General features: G+C 39.6%; 1 protein-coding gene across 5 annotated transcripts in view; it reads left to right on the top strand.

The window, feature by feature from the left end:
- The first annotated feature begins 6 nt into the window (after nucleotides 1-6).
- SPPL2B (signal peptide peptidase like 2B) overlaps nucleotides 7-19,304 on the top strand; it is a 32,242-nt gene continuing 12,944 nt past the window's right edge. For 2 of the 5 annotated variants that reach the window (XM_053999650.1, XM_053999653.1), the window contains exons 1-12: nucleotides 7-136; nucleotides 8,992-9,111; nucleotides 11,161-11,343; nucleotides 12,042-12,131; nucleotides 12,487-12,626; nucleotides 13,432-13,574; nucleotides 14,401-14,497; nucleotides 14,654-14,770; nucleotides 16,254-16,335; nucleotides 17,160-17,234; nucleotides 17,369-17,431; nucleotides 18,794-18,893. In XM_053999650.1, the coding sequence (XP_053855625.1) occupies nucleotides 80-136; nucleotides 8,992-9,111; nucleotides 11,161-11,343; nucleotides 12,042-12,131; nucleotides 12,487-12,626; nucleotides 13,432-13,574; nucleotides 14,401-14,497; nucleotides 14,654-14,770; nucleotides 16,254-16,335; nucleotides 17,160-17,234; nucleotides 17,369-17,431; nucleotides 18,794-18,893 (1,267 nt within the window). In that variant the 5' untranslated portion in view covers nucleotides 7-79. Of the gene's footprint in view, nucleotides 137-8,991; nucleotides 9,112-10,810; nucleotides 10,914-11,160; nucleotides 11,344-12,041; nucleotides 12,132-12,486; nucleotides 12,627-13,431; nucleotides 13,575-14,400; nucleotides 14,498-14,653; nucleotides 14,771-16,253; nucleotides 16,336-17,159; nucleotides 17,235-17,368; nucleotides 17,432-18,772; nucleotides 18,894-19,304 lie in introns of those variants that run through there. The other 3 variants (XM_053999649.1, XM_053999652.1, XM_053999651.1) reach the window with 2 other exon arrangements.

Below are 19,304 nucleotides of genomic sequence, written 5' to 3'. Positions count from 1 at the left end.
CGGGCTCTGGGTGCCCGGGGCGGAAGGGTCCGGCCCGGCGCAGGTCGGAACAAAGCGGCGGCGGCGCGGCAGGCCCGGCATGGCGGCGCAGCCGGCCCGGCTCCGCCTGTGGCTGCTCCTGCAACTGCTGCCGCAGGTCAGTGGCTGTGCCGGGCTCTGCCGGGCTGTGCGCTCCCCGAGCCACGCGCGGGCAGCCGGCTGAGGGCGGGGAGCGGCCCCGGGTGCGGCCGGGCCCGAGCGGGCTGTGCGGTGTGTCCGCGCCCGGAGTCGCCTGCCGTGGGCTCTCAGAGGTGCCGCAGCCGCCCCGCAGCGGGCCGGGGCCGAGCCGTGGCCGCAGGAAGGCAGCGGAGCGCATGGGGCTGCGGCCCTGCCCTCTGCGATTTGGCAGTATTGATATATCTGTGGGTCTGGGCATCTCTGAGACTTTTTTATTCTTTCCGTATTAACTAGCGTTTTCCTCGTAGTTCCCAAAACTTCGGGGCCCCCGTGGGCAAAGCCCAGCATCCTCGCCAAGCAGCCCCAGGGAGGGGAGCGCAGCCGAGCCCCTGGGCCGGATCCTCGCAGTGACGACTCTGGGTTTATCCTGACTGACAGACTCCCTGTGAGGAAGCTTTCAGCAGAAAAGAAGGGATTTCTGCTGACCCTGACTTTGTAGTCTCTCTTGAGTCTTGTATTGTCATTACTAAAATATTAATTAGTATTGTGGATACATTTCTAAGGGTGTGAGAACTAGGCATGTAATCCTGATACAGGAGAGAGTGGATTTGTAGCAATTGCATTGCATGGTACAGAGCTTTTGTCTTTTAAGTTCGGTGATTTGTGTTCTGAAAATTTTGAAATGTCATTTAAACTTTTTGACTGTTTATTAGGTAATTTGGAGCATACTATGGCTTCTTGAATATTATTGGTGTAACATTGTAACATGAAACTCTATTTTTTTCTTCTTCTCCCTCTGTCTCCTTACTGTTTCCTTGCCAATAATCTTTAGTTACAGAGTGGTCTGCTTGTCTGCTAACTTCTTTATTTCTGTATCGTGCCCTTTTTTCATCCATTATGTTTATCTTCATTATGTGTTCATTATGCTCTTGCATGCCCCATACTTTTTGTCATCTCCACTGATGCTTCGCAGGGATTAGTAGTGGCAGTGTGTTATGGTAACTGCTCAGAGAAAATCTGCTAGTATGACACTTTTTTTTTTTATGTTACAGTGTTCTTACTACTATGTATGGACAGACTGTTTATAGGGCTTTTTTAAGGATGCTTTGTTATGGACTAAAAGAGATAACAGTTCAGTTTCTCATCTTGGGACTATGGTCCCCCCTGTTTTCCCTTGGGGCTGAGGGTTTAAGAACAGAGATAATTTTCTTCTTGAAGACAGAGGGCATTACCATTCCCTCCTCAGTTTTTTTTTGTTCTTGCTATTTTTGTATGTTCAAAAGTTCTTGCTTTTAACCCTCTGTGTTCTCAGAGGCGTGTCTATACTTTCAGTGGTTACTTAGGCCTGACAAATTAATAAGATTTAATTAGCAAGATTAATTTAATTAATGAATTAACAAGAACGAGTCAAAGACTGGCATGGAGTCAGTTTGATCCATCAGTTTGGGGAAGGTGAGCATATAGCAGTGCAGAAGGACAGTGGTGAGATAGTCCACCGGTCGGTACTTGGAGGTCTTGCGTTCAGCTCCATGCATTGCAGCACGTTCCTGTCTGCAAACATTTGGTATATTTGTGCAGTGGACGTGTTCATGTACTTGAATAAGCTTGGGCAGACTGGCCAGGGTGCTGAAACAGTCCTGCTGCTGCAGTGAGAAGTGGATGTACTGTGTGCTGCCAATATGTTTCTGTTAGCCAAGCTAGTGTTTTAAAAATTTGCTTGAATACCTCGTATTGGGCATAACTTCTGCATCTCTTGTGCTTGCACTTGTTGGAATGGTTTGAGTGGTACATCCTCCTTAGTGTGAGGCAGAGTGCTCTGCTGCACTAGTCCTGGTTTGGTACTCCTGTGACTGATGGCTGAAGTTATTCTGGGGGACAGAGCTGACGGCTGTTGTCAGGAGCTGTTGTGTGCATTTGCTGTGTACCAGCTGTACTCATTCTCAGTGCCTTACTCTTGCCTTAGTGAGCATATACCTTTGTCTCCCTCCTTGAAACAGGATAATAGAAATGTTTTGTTTATTTGTTTTCCCTGGGGCAAGAGGAGGTAATGTCCACATTTGCTTCTATCTTCTTCTATTGGGAGAAGGATCAGCTTGGCTACTGAAGCATGGCTCTTCCAAATCTGGGTCCTCATCTGGGAACACTTTAAGAGTGGTGTAATCTTATAGATCCAAGTACAGTCTACACTTAGATCTTGCTTTGGTATTTGTGTTCTCACATTTCATTTAAGTTCCCATTCTTTCCAGGCATTGTTACCCCTCAGTTTCCTGTAACAACAGCAGATATGTGAGCCTTTGGCTAGTGATGAACACAGTAACATGATCTGCAGCAAGTGTGTTGGATCTAGCTGGCCTTCACTATAGCAGCTTTCAGCAGAATATGTTGAATTGAGGTGATGGGTTTGTATTTTAAATTAGGGCACTCTGATATGGGTCCAGAGAATTTGAAAGTCTGTCTGAAATTCTGCATTAAGGTGGTGGCTGATAATTTAGTCTCCTGGTATTAGTGCATTATGAATATGTAGCTCTCTGCACTGTACAGTGTTTGTTGAAGGAGTGTTCTATTTGTGTGCAGCTTTGCTGCCTGCTGTTGCTGGTCTCCAGATGGATCAGTGTAGTTAATGGGACAGAATGACTCCAGCTCCTGGGAACTCTGACATGGTATCTACTGTAAGAGTAGGATAGCTCATTCATTCCTTCTTCAAGGAACACAGCTCCCAGTGTCTGAGATATGAGTGGCCAGGTCAGTTAATAGAGCTACTGAAGGCAGAAAAGGTGTACAGGACATCCAGGTGAGTGTGGGGCCAGAGGCAGGGAGGAACAAACAAGACAGATACTGGGTTGGCTCAGTCACTCACACTGAAGTTTCTTGAAATACTGGTGAGCTGAATTCTTCCTCTCTGCCTTCTTCTATCATTTAGCTTGCAAGTCCAGTGCTTGCCTCTGAACTGCATTAATTCACCTAAAAAAACTTGCACAGCAAAAAAACTGGGGAGCATTCTTCTCTTTTATGCATTGATCTGTGGAAGGCCCTGATGAGATTTAGAGCTAACAAGTATGCCCTTCTATTACCACAAACATTAGATTAGCTCATTTGTCTGTTAAATTCTGCCCTCAGATTTTACATTTCTGCTGTGTGAAACCCTTTTCCAGTTTTGCAGCTTTATAGAAAAGACTTCCTTTTGTGTTAATTATACACTATTGTGTGCTTTTTAAGCCACAGGATCAATAAGATGCAAGAATTATAATATACCTTATTGTCACAGCAGCTGTTGTTTTTCTGTATTTGAAAAAGGCTGGACTTGATATCCAAACACTTGGAAGAGAGCCTTTGGTCTTGTAGGCACATTGTATAGGATCTGCACAGGAGCTGACATTTTCTCCTGGGTTAATCTAGGATACAAAGTGGTCTCTAGGAATAAGGAATCATCATAAATGTTGTCACTATGCCAGTGCAACAGCAGCACCGCTTGAACTTTTGTTGTGTTATACCTGCTGACATGAATAAAAACAAAACTGGATGCATCAAAGTGGATAAGAACAAACTTCAGAATATGCTTTGCTTGTAAGTGATAATAGCTTTATAAAGATGTCTTTTAATCCACATTATCCACAGATTGTGTTCTCCACAGAGTTTCTAAAGCTCTGTGTTCTCCCTTCTGCTTTTAGCCCTGCTCATATTGCCTTTAATTCCTCTCATGCTTGACTTTCATTTAGCTTTGGCACACAAATCCAAATAGCTTCTAAAATGTTTTGAGCCCTTCACATTAGGAACCTTTTACTCCCTTAATATTTCTTTGAAGAACATCCATTAAATAGCTCAGAAAACAGAACTGTGTATAACTGTCTCCTGGGTGCCTTTTAGGAATTATTCCTGAGTTCCAGTAATGGTTATCTCCACAGAAATGTAGCAACACACCCTATACTTACTCTCATTTTAAAGATGTGTGCCATATATCTCATAGATGTAAAACTTTTAACTGTACAGGTTGATTGTTTCCATATGGATAAAGCTGTTCAATTACAGATGTTAGCTCCTGCAAAACTGCCTGAAGATTTTGGAGAGAGTTGTACATGTAATATTCAAAACTAAAATACTCCATGTTTCGTTTGTTTATCTATGCCCAGTTAGACCATGTACAATAAGCAGGGAACATTCTTTTGTTCTTGTCTTTTGTGTGTGACTGTATTTGCACCTCTGTTGCTTGTTACTCTTTAAAATCAAATTCAAGATAATAAGTACAGGTTACTTTTCTAAATTACTTGTTTCTGTTGAAAGTAGTTTAGGTGCTATGGTTGGATACCTCAGACGTGACTTAACAAGTCTGCTATAGCAGGGAGTTGGAGTTCTTGTTTCCTCACAGCACATGCACAGAAGTCTCTCTCTTTCTCCACAGATATCTTGGAAACTTGCACTGTGCTCAAGTGGCTTTAATCTGCACTGAACCTATCAGTGTGACCTCCCATATCAGCATGCTTCAGGACAAATGTCATTGGTTCTAAAGGACTTAGTTAACACTAATGTTATAAAAGAGGGAAAAAGTTGCTGCATGTGTTAACAAAGACCATTTATATGCAGAAGAGCTAAATATAAAAATCTCTACCTCCTGTATATTTTTACAATGACATTTCTTTACTGCTTTGCTGACATCTTGCAGCAGAATGCCATCATTGCCTCTGGGCACACTGTGTGTGTTAAAGACTGATTTTACAATGCAGGTGGTAAAACACTGGTGCAGGGTAAAACACTGGTAAAACACAGAATTCACTGTGTCCAGAGAGGAGGTGGGTGCCCCATCCCTGAAAATGTTCAAGGCCAGGTTGAACAGGGTTTGGTATACTTGAAGATTTCCCAGCCTATTTCCAGGGGTTTGGACAAGGTACCTTTAAAGGTCCCTTCCAACCTAAACCAGTCTGTGATTCTCAGAAGTTTTTCTAAAAACATCTTTTACCCTGAGTGTCTCCTAGGGGTGCATGGTAACTTCTGTGTAGTAGGGTTTGAAATAAACAGGGAGAAAGAAGTGTGATTAATTATTTTAATGGATTTTTGAACAAGCATAAGATATAACATTGTTGCTGACTCCAGTCATCTTTAGCATCTTGTTCCTTAGCTGCTGCATGAAGAAACAGATGTATAAGGTGTATTTATGAGAGTGTAACTGCATAATTATCAAATCATTGGTGTGTTCAGGTTATGAATATTAAACTAGATGTTGACAAATTAGTCTGTCACAACTTTCTAATTAGTAGCAGCAGTGGTTAGGGATATGATGTTATATTTCTCTCCAGAACAAAGCTTAATCAGTTCTGGTAGGCACAAAGTAATTTTCTTGGGGAAAGCTAAAGCAGAGCAGTAGACCAGTTAAACATCTCTTCAGTCAATGACTTCAGTTTTGCTTGAGTGCTGGACAAGAGAAAGAGAGAAGGAAGGAGTTGGATGTGTGGGTAGAGAGGAGTATGACACAAAGGGGGATGGCAGAAAGGTAAGATGGTTGCAAGGGGAGGGGGCTTGTTTGTTTGGTGTGAGGTGATTTTGGTTGGTTGGTTGGTGGGGTTTGGTTTTTTTGCAACTTCCAAGTGCTAGTAATGATTAGCAAATGTCCTCAATAAAATGGAGAAACTTCCCATTACAATAGGAAACAAATGCTCTGGGAAAAAATGATAATAGGAAGAATCCAGTCACATTAACAGTGTTTGGTATTCCCAAGGACTGTATTTCCAATTCAGTGGGGTGAAATAGTATTTTGAGACTGCTACATTTAATATGCGGTCAACTTTTTCCTGACTATCTAATAGCTTGTATGAAGCTAAAATACAGATATGATTTGCATTTGATGTCAGCATCATCCTTTTATAATCTATTACCAGACAGCACTACTTGAACATTGAAATTGCTCTGTAAGAGCATTGTGAGGCTCTAAAGCAGCAACTGAAGATCAGCAAGACTCTCTTCAAAAAGAAGCATTGATCTGGATTTGTATAATTGAATTACATTTTAAAAGTTAGATTTTGTCCTGCTTTCTGAGCACTACATTTGTATCTTAATATATTTTTATGTGAAGCATTAAAATCTTTTTGCAGCAGCTGGTCAGATCTTAGTCTGGAATTGAATTATTAATGTGTTGATGTTCAAACCTGACCAGATGGTCACAGAATGTATATGAATAAACTTCACGCTGAGGAGCTGATGTTCAATATTTTGTGTAAAGGAAAGACTTCTTAACTTACACTTTTTCAGTGAGTGGAGATGGTGCCTGACAGTCCTCCCAAGACAGAGCCTGCAATCCCTGTGTTGCTGCCCTGAGGAGCAAGTGTCCTGTAGAATTTGATGGCTGATTGTTAAAGTGATGATGCTCAGATGCCTTCTTGTTCAAGCAAGGACAAGAGCCTCTTGTCAGAGAGAGAAGCATTGCAAGGGACCTCTTTGCCATTTAGAAATGGCCAGGAGGATTATTTCAGCGTCCTTAGAACAGTACAAACAGACCTCATTATATACTTTGTGTTTCTTCAACCATTTCCAAGATCAGGGAGGATTTACAATTATTTTGACTCAGTTAATATGAGAATGAAGTCACCACTAATTAAAAGAAATCACCACTAGTGATAGGGGAGTTGTATGTACTTCCACTGTTGTTTTGTTTGTCTTCCTACTTTCTGATTCCCTGGGTAAATATCTACTAGGACTTGGGGTACAAACAGACAACTGCATCAACTCCACAGAAGTACTTTATTTTGCAGGTTATGTATATACATACATATGTATGTGTGTGTGTGTATATATGTGTGTGTGTATATATATACTCTTGTAGGTGATTTTGGTTTTGGGTGGAAGATGAGGAATATACCTAGTACTCACAAAATTGTGTCACTATACACAGGGAAGGGAGAGATAGGAGTAGATGTTTAAAAGAGCAGACCTCATCATGAGGAATAAGATTTGTGAAAATGTCTGTGTTAAGGAAGTGTTTGCCAGTACCTACTTGTGATCTTCCAGTTTTGATGGAAAATGACCTGGTACAATCTGACCTAACCAAAATAATGAGGAAATGAGGGTGTTTTGTTTTTTTGTTGTTGTTGTTTGTTTTGTTTTTGTTTGGTTGTTTTTTTTCTTTTTTGTTTGGTTTTTTTTTCAGGGATGGGAAGCTGAAAATATTTGTGCTAAAATCACCACATCTTGCAGTTAGATGTAGTGTGAGCAGTTCTCTGAATAAGCAAGTTACATTCTGTGTATCACAACTGAGACATCTAAAACTGGTAGATTTGCTGCATATTACTATTTTTATTTTTTGCTGTAGTTCTTGTTCTCTTTCTCTGTGTTACTAAGGGATCTGGGTTCTGTTATCGCAGTTTCCATGAGTTCTTCGGGAGAATTCTAACATGTACATGATGCAAAAGATAGCTAACCTTATAAAAATGAACGTGATGCGCTACGGGTATGGAATATCTCTTTGTTGAATCATCTGCCTGATTGTGACCCCTTCCAAACCTCTTGGGCATTTATTCATGGGGTGAACAGGATGAGAAACAGAGAACACCTTGACATTCTACGCACTGTTCAGAAATAGCTAAAACATTAGTTTGTTATCAGCATTGTTTTGGGCACAAAACTAAACCACTGCACCATCAGCTGCTATAAAGAAAACTAACTCCATCCCATCCAGACCCAGGACAGGCCTTTAATTATAAATATTAGATATGTAATCTTCACTACTTACATTGTTGCAGATGTTCTTGGAGTTTTGACAACAGTGACAACTGGTCATTTAAGCAGTGATAGGTAAATGCAGTAGGTAGACTTGAGAGTCTACATGTTCTACCTAGGACAGAAAAAGAGCTGCTACTGCATTGGGGTCTTGCCACATCTTCGGCCAAGGTGTCCAAGGTTGAGCTTTGGAGTGAATGCAAATCTAGGATTGATCATTATTTCAGGCTGCACTTTCAGGAGTTGGTGTCTTATTCATAAAATCATGAAATGGTTTGACTGGAAGGGACCTTAGAGGTCATCTAGTCCAGGCCCCTGACACGGGGTGGGCTAGGCCAGGCTGTTCAAAGCCACATCCAGCCTGGTCTTGAACACTTCCAGAGATGGGGCAAGCCACTGGTCTGGGCACCATGTGCAAGGACCTCCCCACCCTCCCAGGGAACAATTCCTGCCCAATATCCCATCCAGCCCTGCCCTCTGGCAGTGGGAGCCATTCCCTGGGTCCTGTCCCTCCAGGCCTTGTCCCCAGTCCCTCTCCAGCTCTCCTGGAGCCCCTTTAGGCCCTGCCAGGGGCTCTGAGTTCTCCCTGGAGCCTTCTCCTCTCCAGGTGAGCACCCCCAGCTCTCCCAGCCTGGCTCCAGAGCAGAGGGGCTCCAGCCCTTGCAGCATCTCTGTGGCTCCTCTGGCCTGGCTCCAGCAGCTGCATGTCCTCCTGATGTTGGGAACCCCAGAGCTGAAAAGAGTACTCCAAGTCTCAAATGTGTTCTGCATTCGTGCAGCTTCTTTCCCTTGCTGTGGTTATACACATATGTGTACCAGTGTTGTTTGAGGTTGGCTTTTTGGTTTGTTGGGTTTGGTCTTTTTTCTTTAAACGCACCAATATTGTTTCATTTGATTCTTTGGCCAATTGCTGTGTAGGAGAGAATCTGCCTAATATATCTGAAGTCGTTCTTTGAAGCATGATGGAAAAAATAACAAATTCCACTGTACTTCCAGCACAGATATGGAAATTTTGTAAACTCTTTTGGTTTTCTTTAAAAATACAAAGCAGGCCAGTCAAGAGCAAGTTAATCCCTTCACTTCTGATATTTTATGTAACCTAAAATTCTTGTGAAATTTTTGTTATATTTTCAGGTGTACTGTGAGTATGGGATGGTACATGTCCTTTCAGAGAAGGGGAGCAGCAAAGGAAAAGACTACTGTATTCTCTTCAACTCTCAGTGGGCCCATTTGCCACATGATCTGGGTAAAGCTGTAAGTACCTAGCTAACTGGTGACAAAAAATGTATAAAAATGCCTTTGTTACAAGGAAAATTCTGATCTCTTAGTTGGATTAGTAGAATTTGAAGCAACTGCTTTGTTTGCTCTGCTTAGAAAATATTTTATCTCTTAAGATCACTAGGCGGTGCTAGGATCACAGTGTTAATTTCCAGGCATTGTGCAGAGATAATGACTATTGCTGTTCAAAACAAAAATACTCCTTTTCAATGGTGTGATCAATGAAATTAAAATGGCACATACCTGGGCTTGCAAAGGAGTTTTTGTACATCAGCATGGTACAAGAAGATACCATGTGGCTTTTCTTATATAGTGAACTGTGGCCTTTAGTGCTTTCTCAGTGTCAAGTGTAAGATTAGGTAGTCAAAAACTGTGTCAAGCTTTTGCTGCATTATCCAAATTTGTATGAGCTGAAAATGGAGTAAATTTTTCAGTCTTTTCTGTGAGACAAAGTTACTGGTACTGAATGATGAAATCAGCAAATGCATTTTGAATGAGGCCCACAGAATTATTAGAGTTCCTTACCAATGTATAGGTAAGTCTCAGTTACTTCTGATGGGTTTATTGCACCTGCAGATTAGTCCCTAGGTGCATCAATATTTGTCTTTGCCTTGTATAGACTCAGCTGATAAACTCTTGCACTTGCCCTGACTGTGTAATGTGAATCAGCACATGCATGACTGACTGGTACTTGTGAGAGTTGGGGACTGTACCGTAGATACCTTGTTTAAATCAGTCTCATAAAAATTCACTAAAGTAATATCTCAGTAGCTCTGCAGGAGCCAATACAGTCCAGAATAGCTTGCACAGGCACTTGGGTAGTGTATGCTATATCCCTTGCTGGTCCCTGTCTCTTTCCTTGGTTCTTTCCTGCTTTTCCCTTCTTTCACATTCTTGCTCCTCCTCCTTCAGTACTCCAGCAGTACAGTTCATTAACTGAGGTGATGCAGTGCACCACCCTGAGCTCACTCTGCATTTGTGTTGTACTGTGAAACTTGGGCAACCAAGAAGTGTGGGTTGGAGCATTTCACTGTCTCTAGAGGTCAGGCTGGAGACAGCAGTTTTCTGAATAAGGTGGAAGCTACTGACAACCTGACACTTCCCTTTCCCTCCTAAAACCGTAAAGTCCATTACACAGGTATTGTATGTTGTGTACCTGTGGATTTCTAATACAAACTTCCATTTTTTCAGGTTAAAATTTTACCTTGACTCTTCTCAAATCTGACAGCTCACTTCAGCAAGGGCTGAGACCTGCTTCTCTTAGCACAGCTTGGTTGTTTGGTAGATAATTGCAGTTTTCAGGTAACTCACAAATAGAATTGGGCAAAGATGCTGGTGGTTGTTTAGATTTTGCAAGGAACAATTCCTGCCAGTGTTATTTCTAAAACCTTGAAGTGTCTTCAGGGTGTTCTTGTTGAAACACACCAGACTAGATGCCTTTGGGTCTGAGGAGGGCCAAAACTAAGGAATTTGGACAGACTTGCAATGTCTCTGGAGCACAAGTGGTGAGAGAAGTAGCTTAGAATCCAGTATTCAAGTACTTGGGATGCAAAAATCTCAGGTCACTGAATACAGTAGGTTTCAAGATAGAAGTTTATTGCCTATGCTTCTGTACTTTTCTCCAGCCTGTGTTTTGGTTTCTAGCTGTTCATACCCTCCATCATCCCAGCCTGCCACTCTGCTACCCCAGCAAAGATAAAACCTTGCTGTCTCCTCCCACATCCTGGCTGTGTGCATCAGAACAGCAACAATGCTGAAGAAAATAAATGCAAGTGAAGGTGTATATATATATATGTATCCCAAATTTTATTACCAGCTGAATTCTGTACAATAAAGGTGAAACAAGGCAGGTCCCTACATAATAGAGAAGGCAGCACTGTTTCAGCTTTCATTTTGCTCTGAGAATAGTCTACCACGCCATTACTGAAAGGTTTTAAATTACTCCTTAGAAGCTGTGGCTTCTGCTCTTGACTTCTTATATTATTTTATGCTATATATATGTATTTAACTAATTTCTTTTTTCAGTCACTCCTACAACTGCAGGATCAGACAGCATCTGTTTTGTGTTCTCCTTCGGATGTACCTCATGGGGGATTTAATAATCAAATCCCCATGGTGATGCGAGGAAATTGCACCTTCTATGAGAAAGTGAGGCTTGCTCAGATAAATGGGGCCCGTGGGCTGCTGATTGTTAGTAGAGAGAGACTGGTAAGTTGCTTTTTATCTTCCTATGCTGCTGATACTCCTCTGGTACTAGATATTGTATTGTCTTCGGTGCACATTGCTGGTATTTGATGTTCCTCTTTAATGTAAATAATGCATGTGTGTTCCTGCATGTACATACATTGCATAGTTATGTGTGGAAACCATACATGTGACAGAAGAATGAATTAAACAAGAGGCCCTCATTTCAGTAGGAAGGGTTGGCACAGAGTTCATTTGAAATTCAGGTCAAGGGCTCAGGATTAACCTTGTTCCAAATGAAATACTGGAGCCAAAGGATATGGTTGGTTTGTGTCTCCATCATGCTACCACACTGCATCTAGTGCTTTAGATACAGCTGGAGCAGCAACAGCATGTATTTTGTAAAAATAGTAGTTTTAAAAATAAAATTAGTAGGCTTGAGTCCTGGTCTATACTAGAGGCACACATCAGTTATAAACCCATGACCCTGCTGTGCAAAAGATACTGCTTGAAATTTGGTTGCTTCATTTTGCTGTTACAGTCTTATATTACTTCTGTTTTACTGGGAACAGGCATATATTTTTACTTTTGAGTATTTGCTTTCATTTAAGTTCCCTTCTAGAATATTTTTCAAATTAGCCGGAACAGAATTTGCACCTTTAACCCTTTTGAAGTATTTGCAAAAATAAACATATTCTTACCTGGTCTGAAATGTCTTTCAGGTTCCTCCTGGAGGTAATAGGAGTCAGTATGAAGAGATTGATATTCCTGTGGCTCTGCTTAGCTATACTGATATGTTAGATATTGGCAAGGTAAACTCGATACTAAAAGCTCTCATTTATATTATCTCATGTAAATGAGTCACTGCTCAACAGTATTAAGTCTACCTTAAGAGCTTTGAATATGTAGAGAGTGTATTCACAAAGATTGCATTATTGTGTTTTGGAAAAAAAAGTCTCTTGGGAGGTTATTTCTCATCTTTGGAATAAAATCAAAATATACAGCCTGGTGCTGGAAATAAATATCACTAATAGAAGAGCCAATAGATAGCTCTTATGTGTTTATAATAAAGCCTGATTCTGAGGTTACGTAGTGAAAATTAAGTAAGTGAATCTTTGCTAAGGTGGCTTTTTGGATGTCTTTCCTAACTTGTATTTACCTCCACAGAGTTTTGGCAGCTCAGTGAAAGGAGCAATGTACGCACCAAATGAACCTGTGCTGGACTACAACATGGTGATTATCTTTGTCATGGCTGTGGGGACTGTTGCAATTGGAGGCTACTGGGCAGGAAGCAGAGATGTGAAAAAGTGAGTCACTAAATGCAGTATACCAGTTTTCCTGTATTTTTCACAGAACAAAAAATAGATGGTATTTATGTAAAGCATCACCTGGCAGCTCTGCTAGTGACATTAGGAGACTCTAGGGAAAATGCTGATGTGATGTTTGAAAGGCCCTGAGCCTTGCATTGGTTTAGTCAATGTAGGAAATCATTAGAGTATAAATTGCATGTAGATTTTTTTAGGATTTTGCCATGTTAAAGGGCCAAACATTTGAAAAGCTCAGATAGAAAATTATTAAGTAATAGACATCCCTTTTGCAAAAAATCACCAGAAAAATACTTTGTAAAAAAAAAAAAATTTGCTTTTACTGGTATAGGGCAAACCAAATTGATTAGATGGTTAACATATGCTATGTTTGTTACCAATTTTTAAATGAAATTTTATGGTTACTTTTTGCTAGCAGGAGGGATTGGGAGAAGGAGGTCATTGTGCCACACTAATTTCTAACATTTTTTTTGTATACACAACCTGATTCGAGGATTTCTTCTGAAGTTAACAAATTATTCTGTGTTAGTTTTCAGGATTCATTCGAGTTCTTACCAAATGAAATAGTCCTCTAGATCAGTTAACACAGCAGTTACAGATTTATGCATTGCGTTACAACTGATGTTCATACCTCCATGGAAAAATGGTGTCCCACTGACTTGAGTGGGAATCAAAGCAGGCATTGGTGTTGTTTCAAGCCCTTGTGGTTTTTTTGCTGAAGATTCAGCATCCTTGTGTATTTTGTTGCAGAAGGAATGAACTGATGGTAGCCATGTTACTCTTTCAGGAGGTACATGAAGCACAAGCGTGATGATGGGGCGGAGAAACATGATGATGAAACAGTGGATGTGACTCCCATAATGATCTGTGTGTTTGTAGTGATGTGCTGCTCAATGCTCATCCTCCTTTATTTCTTCTATGACCACTTAGGTACTCTTAAGGTTGTATTTGTATTGATACATCTTTAATATCACAAGGCTGACATTGTTCAAAGAACACTTAATTGTGAAAATAATAATGAAACATCTCTCGTCTGTCATGTGTCTTCATCCCAATATGTTTTAAAATACTGTAAGAAAACTCACTGAGTAGATTTCTAATCCTTCTTTTTGTGAGGTTCATCATAAAGTTTCTTTCAAACATTAAAGCCTATTAAGTAGATACAGATTTAGTATTTTCCAACTTTTGTTTTTGTTAAAGGTGTTCTCAGACCTGTTCTTTCTCTCTATTATTCTTCAATTTGAAGTCAAGATCAAGGATAATTTTTTATCTTTATAAAGAATATAATTTTCTACTGAGTACTCATCAGATTGACAAAACATGAGAGCCTAATGCTTCTTTGTATTTTTGAGGAGGTAGTGAAACATGCTTTGCATCTGTATTGATTCATTTTGCTACTTAGTGACTTTAATAGTCCCTTATAATGCTCCTGTATACTCATAAAGAGAAGATAAATGCTTCACCATAGGTTGCCTTTGAGGCTTATGACTTACTTTAAGAAGATTAGGATAGAGGTTTTGATTTGTTTAAGTAGGTATTGTCTAAACTACATTTGAGTAAAAGAGCTAGAATTAGATACTTAAAGAGCACAAGTCTAATCAATCATTTGAAGTCTCTGAATTTACCTTTCACTGTTGAAATGCAAACCTTATTTCTCATTTAGTCTTACTGACTGTCTGTTCTTTATTCAGCCAGGATATGAAAAAAGCATTTCTTGCCTTATCCTACTTGGACTTAATACTGTTTTCCCCCTCAGTCTATGTTATAATAGGAATATTCTGCCTGGCTGCCTCCATTGGTCTTTACAGCTGTCTGTCTCCCTTTGTAAGAAGATTCCCCTTGGGAAAGTGTAGGTATGTGGCAACTTTCAAAATTTTAATAGGGAAACTTAGTTTTTTATACTGTTGGGTAGGTGTGGGGTTTAAAAGGTGGTTTCATGCTTCAAAATGTTGATAAAGGAAGAGGCTATATACATAGACAACTGTAGCTTTGGTGTGATTCTTTTTCAGAATCCCAGACAACAACTTGCCGTATTTTCACAAGCGTCCCCAGGTCCGGATGTTGCTCTTGGCAGTATTTTGTATCTCTGTCAGCGTAGTCTGGGGAATCTTCAGAAATGAAGATCAGTAAGTGATCTGTGCTCAAAATTTTTCTGTGCTAAAAATTGTAATATGCTTTATCATGTAAGTAACTGACATCCACAGAAGTCTAGATGTATCCAGAAATTAGGAATGACAGGAAAAAAAAATAGAGACGTGCAGAAATTCTTAGTTGTTCCTTATGTACTTTGTCTTTTTCTTGTTCATTTAAATTACAGAAAACTGTCTCTTGTTAAGCTTGAATTTCTCTGAGTCCCAGTCAGTATTCTGATCTCTTTAAGACAGCTTTTCAGAAGTGATACGGAGAGTTGGACGCAAGTTGTCTAACTCATTTTTTCATGAGAATAACAACTGGTAAGATTGTCAGATCTTTAGTTTCTCTCAGCTTTCTTGTACATGTCAGTAATTCTCTACATCCAGTGTTGCTGTAGTGCCTAATTGTAGCAGGTTCTTGCCACTTCTGTTAGAGGTGGATCTTTTACAGAGTGTTGTGTTTTTGTTTTTCTTTGGGATTTTTTACCTCTTACCTCACTCTCAGATATTTTAGTTTTCCCCTGTGTACAGGTTGTGTTCATCTTCTTGGTTCCTCTATTGAGGGTTCAGTATTGGAACTGAAATGCTGGGTTGTGTTTCTTCTGATGATATCAAAGATGTCTGACTTGTGCTTTGAATGCATGTCAGTGCTTTTGTGGGATCTGTGATCTGTGTGGATCATTCAGTGACAGAACTCAAATCCAGGAATCATCAACTCTGAAAGACCCTTTAGAGAGATAAATGTCAGACTGAGGAGTGCAGCAGTACTATAGAGATGTTCCAAAATATTTAGGACTAGGAAATCCATTTTCTCCCTCAGAGCTGAAGTGAACCTGAGTGTCTCCTGCACAGAGCTCCATCAGCAAGTACACGTGTATTGATCCAACAGCACTGTCTCTCATTGTACCTAGACCATAGCAATTTTTGGGAAACTTAGTGTTGTTTATCTCACATCCTACTTCTCTTTGACCCTAGCAGCTGAGAGTAAAGCAAAGAACACTTCTATACTCAACTTGCAAAACACAATTGAAAAACAGGCCCAGCTGTAAATTTGCCTCAGCACACAAGGATTCACCCCTATACACAGGACAAAGGACCCCAGGACTTCCCATTTTGGTATCCACTGACCTCATTCAGCTAGTTTTCAGTCTACCTCACTGCTCATTCAGCTTGTACTTCATCAGTGTCTCTGTGAGGATTTTAGGGAAGGTTGTCAGTGGAAAGCCTTACTGAAGTCTAGATAGACAGTATCACCAAGTCTTTCCTCATCTCCCAGGCACTTCTTTGTGAAAGGTTATCAGGTTGATGAAAAGCAGCTTGCCATTTGCAAACTCCTGCTGACAACAATGTCAATTTCAAGCAAGTACTTTGAATAAAAGGGTTTTTTTATTTGACCCAAGAAAGTCCTTAGTGAGGACAAGGCTTAGTCTGTTTTTCCTGCTCTTTCCTGCAAAAATGTTACTTTCCTGTTTTTAAGGTGGGCCTGGGTTCTGCAAGATGCTTTAGGAATTGCTTTCTGTCTTTACATGTTGAAAACGATACGCCTGCCTACATTTAAGGTATGAAAGTTAAACAGAAGTTATAGATTTTCAGAAGAAAGTTAAAGAGAAGTTTGCATGAATGTGTTTGAACAGAGGAGTCACTTATAATGGAGTATATTGTCTTGGAAATGTACTTCCATTCATATGTAGTGTGGAAAAAAGGGATGCAATGAGTATAATGAAGACCCAGAAGTGACATGTGATTGTTCTGTAGATTCTGTAGAGTGTTGACTAGTAAATCACACACCACCCCTTTATTTATGTATTTGGTATTTGAGTATTTTGTTGTTGGGAGGAGTTTTATTTGTTTTGTTTTGATTGTTTCGATTTTGTTTTTCAGATTGACATACAACTAATGCATCAGTCTAGTGTTTTTTTCAAATCTTTCTGACCTTAGTCAGTATCCTAAGACAAAAATCATTATTAGTTATTTAGTTGCCCCTTAAGGAGCTCTTCAAACTCTTGTTTCAAATTACCTTCACCTATAAGTTTGTATAGACTGACAGTAAATGGGTGTACAGTATTTCAAGCTGTGCCTGGCATCTTCCAGTGCAGAGCTTCTTCATACTTCCCAGCAAACTGAAGTAGCACCATTTCCAGATTTTACATGATAAAGAATTTTGGGTAATAACATGTAATTTTGTGTTTAAGAATTACTTTATTTCATATGATGCATGCAAGACCCTTCCTCTATCTAAAATATTTAGGAATTAAGAAAAATACATGAATGACTTGTTTTAGTCTTTGCAAACTTTTTCTTTGAATAGTCTTCTAATTATTAATTCTTTGCTGTTTGCTAATGCATTGTGTGTAAATACCAAATATCTTGTCTCTTCCTTCAGGGTTGTACCTTACTCCTCCTGGTTCTTTTTGTGTATGATATATTCTTTGTATTTATCACACCTTTTATAACAAAGGTAAGTAAGGTGCTTCTCTATTCCCTGCTGCCCACAGAGCAAAGTGTAATGACTTGCTTCTCTGTATATTCCTAAATCATCCCAGAGCTGCTGAGGGAAATGCTGATTTACAATTTTCCCATTTTTTTCTTTAGACTGGGGAGAGTATAATGGTGGAGGTGGCTGCAGGCCCATCTGATTCTGCCACTCATGAAAAGGTACTGCATGTTGTCGGAAAATCCGGCACTAGCTGTCAACTATTACACTTTTAACTTCTCTAAAATTGAAAACCACAAAGCTGAAAGGAAGATGCCGTTCTGAAAAGAACGTAATGTGGGAATAAATGCTCCTGAATGTTTATTCTGGAGGGGCAAAGCAGACTTGTAGTGGTTCATCACACCAGCTTTGGTTTTCCTTTATCTTTTTCTGACAGGGTTTCAATATAAGAAAGCTGGTTAGCTCAGCTTCACAAAAACATGACCACATCTGTAAATATTAACTTGCTGCTAATTAAGCATGAGCATCTTTTCCTAAAGAGGTAAAACATATAATCAAGTCTGTCTCTTCCTCCTCCTTTCCTTTTTTGACATTTGCTTTATGAAAAGCTGAGGCTATAGGGAAAGGAGAGAAACACAAATTGGAGACGGAAGAAAACAGAAGTCAGTGTTCAGTGGGTTTTCACCGTTGAACAGCAGCCAATTGCATGAACACCTTACAAGATGTGGGTGACTCAGGGAGGAAAGTATGTGAGATGTAGGAGACAGTGAGATATAGTGAACAAAACAAAAAAACTAATCTGCAGGAAAACCTGGGTATGTTAGTTTAAGGATTAATTTGATCTATTTCAGCAGTGAATGTAATAGTGTCATGTGGGAAAATAGCAAAGAAAGTAGTTGTTTGCAGGATGTGGATCAATCCATACAGTCAATACTAATTTCTTTGACTTCTTTTGTTCTTCTCTCCTGTACCCCTTTATTACCCCTTTGAATTCAACTTTATGCACAGAATTAATTGTATAAAACAGTAATGAAAGTATAAGTATATAAAATTATTTTAGCACTAATATAAGAAAAGAAAAAAGAAAATAAAGTTTCTTTAATGTACTATAATAAAGAAAATACAGGTTTGCAATGGACTGTGGCATGCTGTGCCTCACACTGCAATTTATGTAATAAATAGGAACACAGGGGGCAGGGAAGAGTCTCTAAAGTGATTTGAAAAATGACTTTTTAAAATTATTCATGTCTTGGTCTTTTGAGACTTTTATTGGTGAATGAATTGCATAAATTGTTATTTCTTATGCATGTAGCAGCTTACCTAAGTTTTGTACATACCTGCAGCTAAAGCAGAATTGATACCCAATTGTATGTGAAGACTTTGAAGTTAATATAGTATTTAGAAAGTATTTTATCACTCCCATCTTAAATGCATTTTGTTAGTTGTCAGTAATATTGTATTTAATGAATGTATACAAAGATACATTTGATGTATTTGAAACTTGCACTTCGAGTACAACAGGAACAAGTTCTGGTAGGTAGTGTCACTATGCTTTTCATCAGACATGTGTCTCTCATTCCAAGCTCCCAATGGTCCTGAAGGTCCCACGACTGAATTCCTCACCATTGGCTCTATGTGACAGGCCTTTTTCTCTTCTAGGATTTGGAGACATTTTAGTTCCAGGTATTGTTTAGCATGTTAAGAATTTTACATGTTGCATTGTCGTATTAGTTTACTCCTCTTGTACTCCTGCTTCAAGTGAGTTGACTACTATAAACCTGATAAATTTTCAAGTATAGTTTTTTTTGTGCACTATTCACCTTTTCAACAAGAAAAATGCACATTAATCTTATGGTTCAGTTTCACATGTAGTGATGTCAAGAAATGTGGAGAAATTGCAGGAGTAGATTTAGCAACTGATTCTATACTAATAAAGCATCTTTGGTAGTGTGGTGATAGAGGAAATTAATTGTCTGTTTGCACGTGGTTTAAGTACAGATGCCTGACCACTCAAAACTTCCTAACTGTTAGTCACACTACATCCGGTATTTCTGCCACACTTTCTCTCAAGTATGATTTTAGATAGTATGTAGA

Source organism: Vidua macroura, chromosome 26 (genome assembly GCF_024509145.1).
Source record: "Vidua macroura isolate BioBank_ID:100142 chromosome 26, ASM2450914v1, whole genome shotgun sequence".
NCBI lineage: Eukaryota > Metazoa > Chordata > Aves > Passeriformes > Viduidae > Vidua > Vidua macroura.
This window is presented reverse-complemented; position numbering and strand designations above follow the sequence as displayed.